General features: G+C 45.3%; 1 protein-coding gene across 4 annotated transcripts; it reads left to right on the top strand.

Moving 5' to 3' along the window:
• Window positions 1–227: 227 nt before the first annotated feature.
• FAM161B (FAM161 centrosomal protein B) lies at window positions 228–16,145 on the top strand. 4 transcript variants are annotated; one of them, XM_050955700.1, is made up of 9 exons: window positions 228–307; window positions 2,330–2,649; window positions 3,091–3,644; window positions 7,283–7,620; window positions 9,340–9,455; window positions 9,952–10,119; window positions 10,623–10,722; window positions 12,835–12,968; window positions 13,222–16,145. In XM_050955700.1, exons 1-9 carry the CDS (start codon window positions 263–265, stop codon window positions 13,280–13,282), a joined length of 1,836 nt encoding a protein of 611 aa, XP_050811657.1. In that variant the 5' UTR covers window positions 228–262; the 3' UTR covers window positions 13,283–16,145. The 4 variants fall into 4 exon arrangements, with proteins under 4 accessions (XP_050811657.1, XP_050811655.1, XP_050811659.1 ...); XM_050955698.1 differs by having other exon boundaries at window positions 9,337–9,455; XM_050955701.1 differs by lacking the exon at window positions 228–307 and adding an exon at window positions 413–760 and having other exon boundaries at window positions 9,337–9,455.
• The last annotated feature ends 144 nt before the right edge of the window (window positions 16,146–16,289 follow it).

Raw genomic sequence — 16,289 nt, 5'->3', positions numbered from 1 at the left:
GGAAGTGACAAAACAAGCGCCATGACAACGCGTGCGCCAACAGCTGAGGTGCATTCAGGGCAACGCCTCCTGGAAAGGTCCTCCCAATCGACAGGCAGTAGGAACGGCGATTATTGGCCATTGGAGCAACGACGACAGGGAGGGCGGGCTTAGAGGCCTGGCCACAGCGCTAATTGGACTAGCCTACTGGCATCCGCTGACCAATGAACTGGTAGGGCCCCCCCCGGGGGGTGGGGTTAGGCGCAACCCGTGAGGACCGGAGATGACAGTGTCGAGCCCTAAGCGGAACCAAAATGGGACCACCTGGGTATGGGCCCGGGGCGCGGACCCGACAAGCGAGAGAAGGGAGGGTGCCAGGCAGCATGGGGCTGTTACCATGGGAACCACCGGCGTTTTCGTTGTCCGCTCTGAGTAACGGTTTCAGGGCGCGTGCGGGATTGACGGCCCGTGTGTCACCTCAGCGCCGCGGCCCTGTTACCATGGTAACGGAGCACCTCCCCTGGTCTCGCCATTGCGGGGCCCTTCCCCCTATTGCACGGGAGGGACTGAGGCCAAGGGAGGCCACGTGACTTCCCCGACGTCGCCCAGGGAGGCCACGGCGAAGCAGGGAGGTGAAAAAGTCACCTCAGTGCCAGTGCCTGCACCCCGGGAAAGCCCTTTGTCCTCTACTGGCCCCCTTCCTCTTTACTAGCCAGAGACCTTGCACATCAGCACCCTAACCCTGGGTCTGCCTTGTGGAGAGGCTGCAGCCTCTGCCCCGGTAAGGGTACAGCCAGCTTCCATTGTTGTAACTTCCCTGAAAATATAGCATGGAAAATGTGCATGGCCTGACAACTGCCAGATTAACCCCTGAGGTCGAAGAGGAATGTTTGTGTTACAGGTCATTGAAAAATTACCCTGACTTTTGTTTCTTTGTCTCCCACTATCTCAGAAATACTTGTTCATAACTCTCCAAATTTCCCAAATAGTTACATCTCCTTAAAACTCCCAAACTGGAACTATTTGGCAAAAAAAACCGATTGCAATTAAGCAAAGTTGTTAATGAATTTTGTTGTGGATAGTTTGGGGCTGATTCCTGCTGCCATTGACTCAAGTGAGAGTTAGAGGCTCAATCCTGCTCCCATCACTAACATGAGATTTTTTTTTTTTTTTTTTTTTTTTGCTATTGATATCAGTTGGAACAGGATTGGGTACCATAGGCCAAATTCACAGCTATGTCCAAAAAGTGCTGGGACACAACTGAAGGGGGAGAGGAGAGCATAGAGGACTGAGTTGCATAGAGTATAGTGTGTAAACTGAAACAGCTCCAACAGCAAGACCCTTGCATGACAGGGAGTGCTAGAGAGGCACTGCGTATTCTGCATTTTGTAGGATTTAGGTCATAGAATACTAGGGTTGGAAGAGACCTCAGGAGGTCATCTAACCCAATCCCCTGCTCAAAGCAGGACCAACACCAACTAAATCATTCCAGCCAGGGCTTTATCAAGTCGGGCTTTAAAAACCTCTAAGGATGGAAATTCTACCACCTCCCTAGGTAACCCATTCCAGTGCTTCACCACCCTCCTAGTGAAATAGTGATTCCTAATATCCAACCTAGACCTCCCCCACTGCAACTTGAGACCATTGCTTGTTCTGTCATCTGCCACCACTGAGAACAGCCTAGCTCCATTCTCTATGGAACCCCCCTTCAGGTAGTTGAAGGCTGCTATCAAATCCCCCCTCACTCTTCTCTTCTGCAGACTAAATAATCCCAGTTCCCTCACCCTCTCCTTGTAAATCATGTGCCCCAGCCTCCTAATAATTTTTGTTGCCTTCCACTGGACTCTCTCCAATTTGTCCACATCCCTTCTGTAGTGGGGGGACCAAAACTGGACACAGTACTCCAGGTGTGGCCTCACTAGTGTCGAATAGAGGGAAATAATCACTTCCCTGGATCTGCTGGCAATGCTCCTACTAATACAGCCCAATATGCCGTTGGCTTTCTTGGCAATGAGGGCACACTGCTGACTCATATCCAGATCCAGCTTCTCGTCTACTGTAATCCCCAGGTCCTTTTCTGCAGAACTACTGCTTAGCCTGTCGGTCCCCAACCTGTAGCGGTGCATGGGATTCTTTCTTCCTAAGTGTAGGACTCTGCACTTATCCTTGTCAGCTCTTTTATGTTGTATTTTCTGCGTCCTGCACTAGTGGGAATGCAGCTGGCTAAGGTGGAGTTTGGCATCAGAACAGGCAAAAGGCTTTGTGTAGGAGTTGCCTCTCAGAGCTCAAAGCATTTAGTGTAAGGCAGTTATTAATGGCTTTATTGAACATCCAGCTCTGATCTCTCTAGGTGTTTCCACCTCAACCTTCCTCAGATTCTGAGCCAAAAACAGAGAGAGTTGGTGGTGGTGTCACTCAGCCCAGGACAGATGAGCTGTTGGATTTTCTCCAGCCAGGCAAGGAAATGGTAGCTGCCTCAAGTTCAGCTGAGGGGTATTATGACACACTGCAGGCACTCAAGATGGAAAACAGACAGTATCTATTAGAACTGGGCATGCTCTACCAGGTAAAATTGGAGAATGATCAGAAACCCTTCAAGGAGGAACTGGAAGACTTCTTCCAAGACAACGGGAGATTGACTCTGCAGGGCAAGCCCTATGAGGCTTCAAGGTAGGACACATTGGACACCTGTTATTTTCCTTCTGTTCATGATCTTCCTGGAAATGCCTCCAGTTGAATTCCGATATTGACCACGCAAGTGAGACGTAACCCTCCACTCAATGGCATTTCTGTTTGTTTGTATGTAACATGATAACTTTGGAAGACAATGTTGGATCAATTCCAAAATTTCAGGGAACTTTCTAGACATCAAGGGGTGAGGAGCCTAGTTGTGCCTGCTGCTTGGCCTACATAAGCAACAAAGTATGCAACTCTCTAGTATATTGCATTTATATAGCACTTTTGATCAGAGGTTCTCAAAGGACTTTGCAAATGTATATAAGTGTCAATTCTACCCAGCCAGAAGGTTGCTCTCTATTGCATGTCCCTTTGAGATTTCTTATTACTTTATTTGTTACTGCCTCTTTAATAATGTCTTTGTCCTACCCACAGATCTAGTATCATAAGCCAGTCCAGTTCTTTAACTGACTTAAACTTGGACAGTCCTTGGGATCAGCAAAATCCTCTCTCACTTCCTCAGTCCCACCTGAGGCCAAAGAGTGCTGCATCTGCCTGGGTCTCTACTATCACCATCCCCCAGCCCTTCAAGATGACTCTGCGTGAGGCACATAAAAAGCCCCAATTGATGAAATCACGTGCATCCCTTGAGCTGGAAAAACGAAGGGACAAAAGACAAAGTCAGGAGGAGGCAGAGTGCCAGAAGCAGTTCCGCGCACAGCCGGTGCCTGCCCATGTTTACTTACCACTCTACCAGGAAATAATGGAGCAGAATGAGATTCGCAGGGAGGTGGCAACACAGAAGAGAAAAGAGTTGCTCCTTTCCACTCAGCGACCCTTCAGCTTCCTGGAGAAGGAGGACAAGAAGAAGGAGGCCATCAGACAGAAGATCTTGGCGGCACTGGCTCCAGTTGAGAACTCCAAACCAAAAGGCAACAAGACAGTATCTAAATTCATCTATAACCCAGTTCCTGGGGATAAACTCAAAGGTAAAGTGCTTAGTCGTCTTCCTGTAGAAGGGATTCCTTATCTGCCTCACTTCATCAGTCATCTCTCTCTCTGTCTGACTGCCATGACAATGCAGGCTGGGAAATAACATGTTCTGCTCCTTGTCCTGTTAGGCACTTCCTGATAGGGACATCTCTCCAGGAGAAGAGTCAAGATTGCTCAGAGCCATAAGAAAGAAGTAGTTGTTCCACGTGTAGGGATTGAAAGAGGGCCGTTTGTTAGCCTGTCCATCCACCATGTACAAACATTTATTTTATCAGAGTAAAGAAAGCAGGGAGGCAGGGCTCTCACACCTTGAAGCAGGCAGTGAGAACTTCCCAGCATTTGCAGCATGTGAACTGAGAAGACATTTTCTCCACAGTGTAGTATTGCAGAGTTACATGAATTACATGAAGGAGTAAAGCAGTGTTGTTCCCAGGATATTGGAGATACAAGGTGAGTGAGGTAATGTCTTTTATTGGACCAACTTCTGTTGGTGAGACAAGCTTTTGAGTTACACAGAGCTCTTCCTTGGTTCTGGGAAAGGTACTCAGTGTCATAGCTAAATACAAGGTTGAACTGCATAAGTAAACTATCTGTTCAACCTTGTATTAGCTGTGACAGAGTGCCTTTCCCAGGCCAAAGAGCTCTGTGTAGCTCAAATGTTTATCTCTCTCACCAGCAAAACTTGGTCCAATATAAGATATTACCTCACTCATCTTGTCTCTGTAATGAGGGAGTAATGGTTAAAGTAGATCAAAATAGGAGGGGGAGTCACCAATTCTAGTGATGTTGTCACATAGTGACATGACATTGCATCAACCTGTGTGATGGAACATGGCTCAGGGAAGAGCATGGGAACATTGGTCTTTGAAAAATATCCATGCCTCCAAGTAAGCTCATAGGTGCCCAATCATGAGCGTGTGCAAGTAAACATGAATACACAGTATGGGAATACTGTAGGAGCACATCCCTTGCACTCCCAACCACGCCCTCCTCTCACACATTCCACCATGGAATGTCAGAACAGGAGAGGAACCTGATGGGGTAATTTAGTTTTTCCTCTGGATGGGAAGGGGAACCAGCACTGGGACTGATCTTCCAAGAAAGCAGATGGGAGATTATAATTTGGACAATCATTTCTCTCCCATCAGGTGCCGCTGCTGCTCCACATATACTGATAATAAGGCTTGGAGTCCTTTATAAGGTGCTCATCCAAGCCACAGCTTCTCCTTCCCCATTCCTGATTCTTTTACCAGATGAATATTTATTTCCCCTATGAAGAAGCAAGATCAGGAGCCATAGAAGTTCTGAAACAGCACCTCTAGCTTGTTCATCTGATATCAGGGGACAAGCTCTGTTATGGCACTGGCTCAGCTCCTTTAACTGGATTGGCTGATGTCAATGCACAGGGCTTTGTGAGGTTAGTGACATGCCCTCTAGCTTGCTTTGCTGATATCAAGTTAGAAGTCTCTCTGAAGTTACCAACTTAAAACCTCTAGATTTCTGGTCTGTTGTTAAAGGGAATGATGTATGGTCACTCAGTGCCTCTTTTTGTGTGGACTGATGTCAAGGCATCTTTGAACTTATGGGTTCAGCAGCTTTAGCATGCTGTTCTGATGCCAAGGCACAAGTGTCCTTGAGCTCATTGGCTCACCCCCTCTAGCTTGCTGAGTTGATGTGTAAGTACAGGCTTTTATGAGGGTTACTAGCTCAGGGAAATTTACACCTTCTTCTGAAACATCTAATATTGGCCCCTGGTGGATTAGATAGATTTACAATATTTACAATATTTTCCAGCACCACACAGACTGTTGATTCTGAGCTACGTGGACTATGCTGGTCTGTGACAGAGTTGGCAGTGGAAGATTAAAGGAAACAATGTTAAAAGTTCGAAATGGGGGACATCTATTAAGTTATGAAAGTCTATACAAGATTGTTCCCCACAGTCTTGTTTCCAGGGCTCTATATAGTCCACTTTTAAATGTCCCAAACAATGAGACATCCACCAGTTCCTTCAGGCAAGAATTCCTTAGCTAAGTACAGCTCTGTCCGGGAACTTTTCCTCATATGCAGCCTAAATGTACCTACCTGAAGACCCCTAAATAAATTTTCCTTCCTTCAGATATTTGTAGACTTGTTAAAGTGTGGTTGTTGCTTAGGCAAGTGACACATACTTAGCTCTTGAGAAATCAATCCCCTAATCCTTTTTATTGCTCTTCTCAGTCCCTCAACTTTGTCAATATTTTTCTGGTACTATGGTGCCAAGAATTCAAACCACTATTGCAGGCAGACCTCACTAGAGCCATGTACAGTCTCTCATCACCTCCATGCTCTGTGACATGATGTGTTTGCATATACTATCCAAATTTGCATTGGCTATTTTAAAGCCATATCACATTTTTTTGCAAATGTCTAATTTGCTAATTGCTGTAATCCATATTCCTTTACTGTTGCCTCTGGTTTTTTCCCCAATTGAGTGTGTTTGTTATAATTTTTCACCAGCTATATTGTCTTGTAATGTACTATTCTAAATGGACTATTTGACTGATTGGATAGGGAAGACATATACGATACTTGATTGGTTAGACAACTGATGTGATCTGAGAGTGCTACTGGATTGGGTGGATCATTGTTTTGCTATTCTATGCTGTACCGTTATGGTCAATGTCCCAGCAGCCAATGTGGGTACCTTGTACCATTGTAATTAGGCAACTGACCAGTTGGATATGCACAAATGCAGGTTTCATGTGTTACATGAGAATCAGTGGAAAAAATTGAATATTTTCAACAGAATGTCACACTTAAGTCATTATAACCTTGTAGACTATGTATATTTCCACACAAGCCCTATAAAAACCTTATTGTGCCAACAGCACTATCCACCATCCTTTCTAAAAGTGGAAAAAAATATTTTGCATACATAGTGTCCACGAAAATGGCACAGATGAAAGAAGTCAAATTTGCATATTATCCCTGCAACATACAGTCCCCACCTCCCACAGAAAATTAGGCCCAGAAATGACATGAAATGAGGATTTAAGAGATGCAGAGCTCTGCTCCCCACTGTATGTATTGTTACCCAGAATCTTTTCTAATATGGACTAAGATCACTGGATCCTTCATAGAAAAAAAAAATCACCTGGTAAAAGTATACTCGAGTTACAATATGTGGATCATGTGATCAGCCCCAGGGACATTAGTCAATGGAAGAAAACAACAGATCATCAAAGAGCCTCCTTACTATCACATTCCTACAGAACAGAAGGGTGCAGCTACCTTCACCGGCATCCTTGTGGTAGCAGTGGAGAAACAACCTGTCCAGAAACTGCACCCCTGGAAGGATGGTGTGCTCACTAATTTATTCCACAGCAAGAGAGGAAAAATCAGTCCATGGTGCTTATGAGGGGTTAGGAAAAAGTCATAAAGGACCAATCTTGCATTTTGGGTGGAAAAATGCACTAAGCAAACAAATATTGAACACTCTACCTATGTTAGCCGCTCCCATTCTCTCCCATTATGATGAAATATTTGTAAGAGCAACACCTCACTGTGCTCCCAATCTCTCCCTTTTCTGTGTTGGCAGTTCCCAACACCCTCTTCCAGTCTTTATTCTCACTGATTTGGTTTTGTTTCCCAGAAGCTGAACTCTTCAGGAAAATTCGCATTCAGATGAGAGCCAAGGATTTGTTGGAAAACTCCTTCGCTCCTATTGACCCTAGCACCAGACAAAGAGACCCACAGTCCCGAATCGCCACCAAAACCAAACAAGAAAAACTCAGCTTCCTGCAAGACGACTTCAGCTTTAAACCAAGAATTAACCCAGCGGTGCCTGATTTTGAAACACTTTACTGGGCATTTCAGAGAGAAGCAATAAGGATACGAGACGTCAAAGAGCCAACTCGTAATCAACCGTTTAAACTGAGAACTTCCAATCTCCACTACAGGCAGAAACAGGCTAATGAGGAGAAAATGAAGGTGAGGGGATGATGTGTTTCTGAAGCATTACACCCTTCACACCGCTCAAGGTGTCAGATTGCTGGGATCTCTGTCTTTTGATTTATAATCCTATATATTTTTACTGAAGCTGACCCCCCTGACAGGAAGACCTGTCTGCTCTTGTCTAAGACGGCCCCTACCTATATCCCTGGTCAGCCAGAGGCAGGGCATTGAGGAGTGAGGCAAAGGCAGCCAAGGCACAGCCATTTCTGCCTGCTCGTAGACAGGTCCCCCACTGAGATCAATCTGACTTCTGCCTGCTGGAGGAGAGCTGAGGGGAACAGACTCCATTCAAGACCAAAGTCCAAGACCTTCCCCAAAACAAGACAGAGTACAGTGAGCTGCTTCTGCCAGACAGAGGGAAAAAACTGGGTTTATGGTATAATATGAGCAGCTGGGCACCAAAACACTGATCCAGTGGGCTGCCTCCAGGAGTATCCGGGCATGGTAACCCAACAGTGCATTCCAGAATGATGAGAATAATAGCCTTTCCATTGTTCAGTTCTTTATACTGTGCTAGGAAGAAGTCATACAATGTGATTTAAAAAAAATATATAATTTGCCTTGTGTGTTTGAACAACTTGATTTCGTTATCTATATTGAACAATCTGTGCCATTGATTAGAAACTCACTTCTTCGTAGACACTATGCATTCTTAGTAATCAAGAAGAAAGGGAAAATTCATGCAGAATATCTGCACAAGCTTATGGACAATGACATGCATTAGGCTGTGGAATAGTCTTCCAAGGGAAGTGGTGAAAGATGGTCTTTAAAATTAGACTGAACAAAACTCTAGAACAGAGGCGGGCAAACTTTTTGGCCTGAGGGCTGCCTTGGGTTTGTAAATTGTATGAAGGGTCAGTTAGGGGAGGGCTTGTGGCCTGGCCCCTACCTCCTATCTGCCCCCTCCCCCAGGACTCCTGCCTCATCCAACCCCCCAGTTCCCTGACGGCCCCTGTGGAACCCCTGCCCCATCCACACACCCCCACTCCCTGACCACCCCTGAACCCCTGCCACCCCATCCAACCCCTCCTCTCATTCCTGACTGGCCCCATTCAACCTCCTATTCCCCCCCCCCCCGACCACCCTGAGCCCTATCCACATCCCCACCCCCTGACCACCACCCTGAACTCCCCTGCCCTCTATCCAACTCCCCCTGCTCCCTGCCCCCTCATTACGCTGCCTGGAGCACCGGTGGCTGATGGCGCTACAGCCACACACCCCGGCTGGAGCCAGCCATGCCACCACGCAGCACAGAGCACCGGGTCAGGCCGAGCTGCCCCACTACCCAGAGCATTGCGCCGGCGGTGGAGCAAGTGAGCTGAGGCTGTGGGGGAGGAGGGATAGCAGGGGAGGGGCCGGGGGCTAGCCTTCTGGGCCAGGAGCTTGGGGGCTGGGCAGGATGTTCCCGCAGGCCAAATGTGGCCCGCAGGCCATAGTTTGCCCACCTCTGCTCTAGAAAGTGGTAATGCTGCACTGGGAAGAAATGGACAAGATTATCTTTTCGATCTCTCTCTTCAGTGTCATGTTAAGGACTCCCACCAATCTAACTGGTAGGCATGAATTGGAGGTCTGTCCTCACAGATTGCTGCACACATGTTTGAGTCTCTTCAGTAGCTACCTAAAGAACAACAGGAGATTCTGCACATTTCACAATTATACTAAACTAGATTTCATTTCTGTCTGGCTTTTCAGCAGCCTTCCAAGGCTCCCATGCAAAGAAGTCGTTCTCTGACTGGTCTCTCCTCTCTCTCTTCCAACACCCTTCCAGTGCACATTACAGATGCAACAAGAAAGAGAGAATCTGCTATTAGGTGAGTAGGGAAAAAAAGTACTTAGTTACAGGATTGTGCCCCACTAATAATAAAGTAGAGAAGATGACATTTGAAATTGTTTAGCTCTTCCCTGTCTCACTTGCCACTCCCACCAATGCCTGCATTGGTTTTTCTGGAAGCAGCTTCTCCCCCATTGAATGACAAGAGGTGCTGACTTCTGTAAGATATGTTTTTTCCCTCTGCACGTCTGTCTCTCATTTCTTAGATAGTCTCATTACTTTAGTATCCAAGTGCCTATTGTCCTCCCTCTCATCTTCCTCCATGTATTTCCCTCTTGCTAATACCCTTCCCTTGCATGTTCCCTTCTCTTGCCATGCCTCCTCGCAAGTGTTTTTGGCATTACATGGCAGTAACACATTAATCATCCTTTTAGACAGCGTGTCACATTTCAGCATTAGCAGAGTGAGCTTCCCAGCCAATACTCCTGCACTCTGAAATGAACTTGCTGCCCCATTACCCACTTTTCTCTGTATAGATACTGCCAGGAAGACAAAAAGAGCAGGGAGAATGAAGGAATTCATTGGATGGAGATACAGAGAAAGAAATGTCAGGCTATGCATAAATCTATGAGCAGCCGAGCAAAAGCAATGGATCCCCATAAAAGCCTGGAGGAGATACACAAGGAGAAGCTGAAACAGAACTGGTCAGTATCCCAGGCCACACTGATAGATAGCTCTTTGCAGCAGTAGCTTGTTTTTAACAAAAGACAATTGCTTTGGAAGAAGATTGACCGTGGGCACCTGCGACCCAAAATCTACCTTCCTCTCGCAGTCATGCCCATTTCACTGTCTTTTTTTTTTTTTTTTTTTTTTGCATTTCAACACCGCTCTTTCCAGACAGATAGAAAAAGACACAAGGATCACATTTTCTGTAAGTGCCTCCACCACTGCAACCTTAATATTTGTGCTTGTATTAACTGTTTCACTGCTCATCTTCAAATGGAACCTTACCTAGTACTGTGAACCCTGCAGCACTATAAGTGCATTTTGTCTGATGCACACAGTATGTGAAGCAGAAGCAAAGCAATTAAGAGCATGAGGTCCTGGAGGTATTTGAGATGAGGGTTTAGAAGGTCATTCCAATGATCAGAAACCAAGAAGTCAGTCAGAGGGCACCACGATTAGTCAGGGAACTTTTCCATTTCAGGCAGAATGACCGCAGAAGAACAAAGGAGTACAAAAAAGAACTGGAAGAAATGCAGATACGAGTCAAGAACCGACCATACCTCTTCGAACAGGTCATGAAGGTAACCACTCAAAGCTCCAGTACCAGTATGGAGCACAAGATATTTTGTCAGCTAATTGTAGAGATGAATAAGGAAGCTGGGTGGAATTAGTCAGGAATAAGAAGGTGCAAAAGCTGTGTTTTCTGGACTAAATTCAGAAAGGAACAGACATGTTCCCATTTAATGTTTGGGAAACTCCCTCCTTCCCTCAGGAAAAAACCCACTCCACTGTGCTCAGCTGTTCTGTGAAGTTTTACAGCTACTTATTAATTTATAATACAGTAACACCCCAAGGCCCTAATCAGGCTTAGGACTTCATTCTGCCAGGCACTGTATGAACTCACTGTCCCTGCCCTGAATAACATAGATTACAATGTAAAAATCTATGATCTACAACCATTTGAAGACCATACTCAATTTGGTGTTTGTTCTGTAGTTTTGTTTGGAAAGTGGCAGACAGGTCCTAGAAAGAAACAAACAATGTAGTCCCTCCAATCAACTGCAAGCTTGTTGGGCAGGGACTATTTATTCAGTACATCTCATCACTGTATGATATCCTCTACGTATCTGATACTACACTAAAAATAAGCAGCTTAAAAACCAAACTTTTACTGTGGCTGCAAACCTTGTACCATGTAAAAAACTTCCTCCTGGGTTTCCTCTTTCAAATTCTACACATCAGCTCTGAGCTGTGGAGTAGTCTGATTAGAAGTAGGGACAAGACAGCTGCACACTAAACTAAGCCTCTTAAAAGAACTGTCTTTCCGGCTCATAATAAAACTGTTCAGCTGAGCAATTGATCTAGGTGGAAAGAGAAAGACATAGGCATCTTTATGCAGTAATCCCATTGAGGTCAATCTCCTATTTGTCAGTTAGAAAGTGGTGTGGCATTCACTCTCCTAAAGAGAAGAAGGCCAGCCACACCGATAGTTTGGTTTAACCTTTAGAAGAGCTGTCAAATTTCTGGATGGATGACATCTTGGAATAGTCAAATTTGCAGAGTTTAGTTGAAGTCAGTGAAGGGTGTTGGACTAGTGAGGGGGGATGACTTTTGACTGCTTGCAAGTGGGCTGGGTGAGACTCCAAAGTGAATCTAATTGCTACACCAGTTTCAATTTACTCCCTTGGGATTGAAATTACGTGCTTCCCAACCTCTCCCTCAAACTGGGAACCAGCACATAGAAAGAAGAGTGTAGCTGAATCAGGACTGGGTTTATCTGTTGGCCTACTAGGACGGGAGTGCTGTCCACAGAGAGTGTGAGGGGCAAGGAACAGGAGTGTGGAAGTAGGTGTGTACCTATTCAGATTCTGGGGAAGGAGGTGTGTACCAGGGTGGTCACCCGCTCCTGCCCTGAAGGGCTTGAAATCAGCCCTGGGAGAGGTCTGAGAGGGCTGCTGCTAGGAAAGCAGCAAGCCTAGGCTGATTGGGGAAAGCAGCCTCAGCTGGGGGACCACGCCCCAATCAGGCCAAAGCTGGCTTAATAAGGGCCCAGCTGACCCTTATAAGAGGGCAGTGGGTCAAAAGCATACAGATTCTTTCTCAAGGCAGTGAGTAGAGGCCTGGCTGCTAGGCTGCTCAGGGTGCCTAGAGTGAGGCAGGGCTGGGAAGCTTCAGGCTGCAGGGCCTTGTCCAAGGCACTGAGTTGCAGAGAGATGCAGCAGGTCCAGACCCAACCTTGCCTATGATGAGTGGCTTACATTGCAGCCCCAGGGTGTGAATGCTAGTTGGTGACTGGCAGTAGCTTATGACTGAGGCAAGGTAGGGATAGAGCGTGGGGGTTCCCTGGGGAGGGGAGACCCTGAGACTGTGGGTGTACTGCCAGGGGGCAACACCCTAGATAAAGGGGCACTGGAGTCCAGGGAGGGACATGGGGGGGGCAAGTGGCAGCAGGACACTGGCCTGCAGAGGGCACTTTGACAGTGGGAGAAGAGCTAATTCCTGATGACCAGCAGGAGGTGCCGCAGGGGTGAGTCCTGCATGCCTACAAGGTGGCTCACAGTTGTGACTCTGAACAGAGCTCTCTCTATTATCACAGCCCCTGTAGCTGCTATGAACTGAAACTCTTTTTAAGGTGTCCATTATGGGGAAGGACCCAGTTCTAGTTGGTTCATTTTTCTGTTTCAATTCCATAGCATGATGCCCGGCAAGAGGCAGAGCGACACTACCGAGACACCCTTTGTCAGGTGGGGCTGAATGAGGAATTCGTAAGGAACAAAGGGAGAGATGCTACTGACCTACCGAAGGAGGAAGAGTCTGAAACTCAAAGGTAATCAAAGCAGTAAGGATATGGAACCAACTCTCCTGTCTTTGGCTAGACAGAAATATTCTTCCTCCTTGTTCCCAAAGAATTCTAATCTGTGCCATCAAAGGTGAAAAGGATAACTCCGTTATGCCTATATCAAGTAATAAGGCTCCCCTATTGCTATGTGCTTATGACCAGACTTCTGCTTTTCCTGCATAGAATAAAGTAGCTCAGATCATTTCCAATACTTAACAAAAGGTTCTTACTGTTTCTACAGAGCTCAGGAATCTCAGGGGGACAAAGACATTGGCACTGTACAGGAAGAAGAATCATCTTAGGAAGAGCAGGGAACAAAGAATGACAACATAAGAACCCTGCACAAGACTCTGGACCTACTTTCAATAATTTCCTTTAGTTCAAGATGCTTGAGACGAGAGCAGCAGTTCCAGCATTTTTACCTGCATGACCCCATTTTCAGACTTATTGCTTTTTGTGACCTGACAGCTTGGAGGAAGCCATTTTGTAGAGCAGGATGGTGTCTGCCACAAAGCATGATCTCACACACTGTACATGCAAGGTCACGTGGAGCAAATGGCATCCTCCACACACTCACGATCACCGTAAATGCATCTACTGATGGCACGACTGCAGTCCCATCTGCTGATGGCACAATCCCACTTGGGGTTACAACCTGTAGTTTGGGAACCACTGTTCTAGAGTTTCAACAGTAGAACCTCAGAGTTATGAACACCTCAGGAAGGGAGGTTATTTATAACTCTGAAATGTTCATAACTGAACAAAACATATGGTTCTTCCAAAGTTTACAACTGAATATTGACTTAATACAGCTTTGAAACTTTACTATGCAGAAGAAAAATGCTGCTTTCCCTTTTTTTAGTAGTTTGCTTTTAACACAGCACTCTACTGTATTTGCTTTTCCCTTTCTCCTACCCCCACCCCCATGCTCCGCTGCTGTCTGTGTACTTCCAGTTCCAAATAAGGTTTGTGATTGGGCAGTTTGTAACTCAGATTCTACTGTATTTCCAAATGACTGACTTAAGAGAGAGTTGCTGTGGTTTGGATGACATAGGAAGACTACACACAGGAGCGAGAAGGTGAGGATTGACTCTTGCCTAGAACACTCCTTGCCCCTCTCCAATCCCTCAGAATGTTCCCCAACTGACTCATTTCCCTGTCCCTTAGTCAGGTTTAGAACCAACAGTGAGACTGCTTGAAGCAGGGAGAGAGGAGGGTGATGGGTTGGGGCACTATTGCTGAAAAGGGAGGTAGACCTGAAGGCTGACATGTACACTTACGTTCACTTGCTTTATACTCAAAAGATTCTGAATGGAAAGGGCAAATCTAGTAGATCTTAAAATTCTGCTCTGAAGCTGTCCTTCATGTTGATTTGTTTCAGGTTGAATGTGTATGTTGAAGTGGATTTTAAGATATTTGTACAGAATAATAGGTTATTGGACTGAGTTCTCCTGGGGAGAAGACTTGAAAAGAAGCTCTTCTCTAGCATCTCGCCTCTGCACCAGCTCAACGGCAACTCTGCTCCTCTCCTAGTGTTCTGGAGACACAGTCTTGCTATAAATTGTAACCATTTTCCATTATAAAGCTCTACTTTAGGCCCTTGTAAGTTTGGCTCAGATCATGGGTTTGGCCTGAAAGTGGTATGATTACTATGAAGGGGGTCAGTGCAAGGTTTGAGGAAATTCATCACGTTTTGAGCTCCATGTAATTAAAAAGCTATCCTAATTTGAAGTTTGAACTCCTGTCCAATGTTCTCTCCTAGCTCAAAATCAGCTTAAAACCCCTTAAAGCTCCCTAAAGTCAGGTCCTGCCTATATGCTGCAATTAAGCAAAGTTCATAGAAATGTAGGGTTGGAAGGAAACTTGAGAGCTCTTCTAATCCAACTTCTTGTGCTGAGACAGGGCCAGCAAGACTATTCCTGGCTGATGTTTTCTAACCTGTTCTTAAAAACCTCCAACGGCAGGGATTCCACCACCTACCTTGAAGGCCTATTCTAGTGCTTAACTATTCTTATGAGAGTTTCCCCATATTTAACAAATTTCCCTTGCTGATTACTTGTCCTACTTTCCCAGAACATGAACAATTGATCACCATCCTCTTCATCACAACCCTTTAACATTTTAAATATTGTCAGGTTCCCCCCCCTATATTTTAACACTAGTATTTAGTTTTGAAAAAAGACATCAATTTTTTTTAAATCTTTCCTCAAGTCAGGTTTTCTAAACCTTTTATTTTTTGTTGCTCTTCTTGGGATTTTCCAGTTTGTCCAGATCTTTCTTAAAGCATGTCACCCAGAACTGTCAAATAGAGCAGGACAGTTACCTCTCACTTCTTACATAACATTGCAGTTAATGCAACCCAGACTGATGTTAGCCCTTTTTTGTAACTGCATCCCATTGTTGGCTCATTCACTGTGTGATCTGCTCTACCCTCCCCTGCCCCAATCCTTTTCAGCAGTACTACCCTTGCAGTTATTCCCCTTTTGTAGGAAGAAAAAATCAGATGCACCCTTTAGTACTCTTCACTTGTCTTTAATAAATGTTAGTGTTGATTTCAGACAGACATTCTCCAATTTGTCACAGTTGCTTTGAATTCCAATTGTCCTCCACAGTGTTTGCACCCCTCCCAACTTGGTGTCATTTGCAGATTTTTATAAGCATATTCTCTACTATGTGATGCAAGTCATTAATGAAAATATTAAATTTTACCAGACCCCCTACAGAACCCCCCTATTTTACAGTCAGCCATTAATTACTACTGAGTACAGTCTTTCAACCAGTTTTGCACCCACCTTACAGTCATTTCATCTAGCCCACATTTCCCTAGTTTGCTTCTTTTGTTGTAGATGGTTTTGGGACCAGTTCTCCTCCTAGTTATAGCAGTGGCTGTTAGGGGACCAAGCCTGCCCCCATTAACATTTCTGTGAGGTTTTTTCTTCATAGATTTCAGTGGGACCGGGCACTATGTATGAGTATGTCCACTCCACTGCCTGCATCTTAAATGATATAAAGGGTATTTCTATAACTTACAGCTAATAGAGATCTTCCTTCAGATAACAGTGGGGTCTATGTTTGTAGGGGTAAGTCTCATTGACAATTAGAATATTTTCTGAAAATGTGCATTGTCGAAGAGCTTTGAGATTAAAAGATTTTTAAATGTCTTAATTTTTTGCAAGATGTCTTTCTTGGTGCTACCCTGTCCTTGCTCTGTTCTCTCTTCATGCCCTTTAACTTGGAAAAAAATAAGGTAGGTGCAGGAGTTGGCACTTCCCTTTCCACTAGCTAAGCCACTGCCCCAACTTTGAGTTG

This window comes from Gopherus flavomarginatus, chromosome 5 (assembly GCF_025201925.1).
Source record: "Gopherus flavomarginatus isolate rGopFla2 chromosome 5, rGopFla2.mat.asm, whole genome shotgun sequence".
NCBI classification, from domain to species: Eukaryota; Metazoa; Chordata; order Testudines; family Testudinidae; genus Gopherus; species Gopherus flavomarginatus.
This window is presented reverse-complemented; position numbering and strand designations above follow the sequence as displayed.

Coding starts and splice junctions, on each gene's coding strand:
- FAM161B (XM_050955698.1), top strand. CDS start 263: ATGACAGTGTCGAGCCCTAAGCGGAACCAAAATGGGACCACCTGG. Junction 308..2,329: donor ACCAAAATGGGACCACCTGG/GTATGGGCCCGG, acceptor TGATCTCTCTAG/GTGTTTCCACCTCAACCTTC. Junction 9,456..9,951: donor AAGAGAGAATCTGCTATTAG/GTGAGTAGGGAA, acceptor TTCTCTGTATAG/ATACTGCCAGGAAGACAAAA.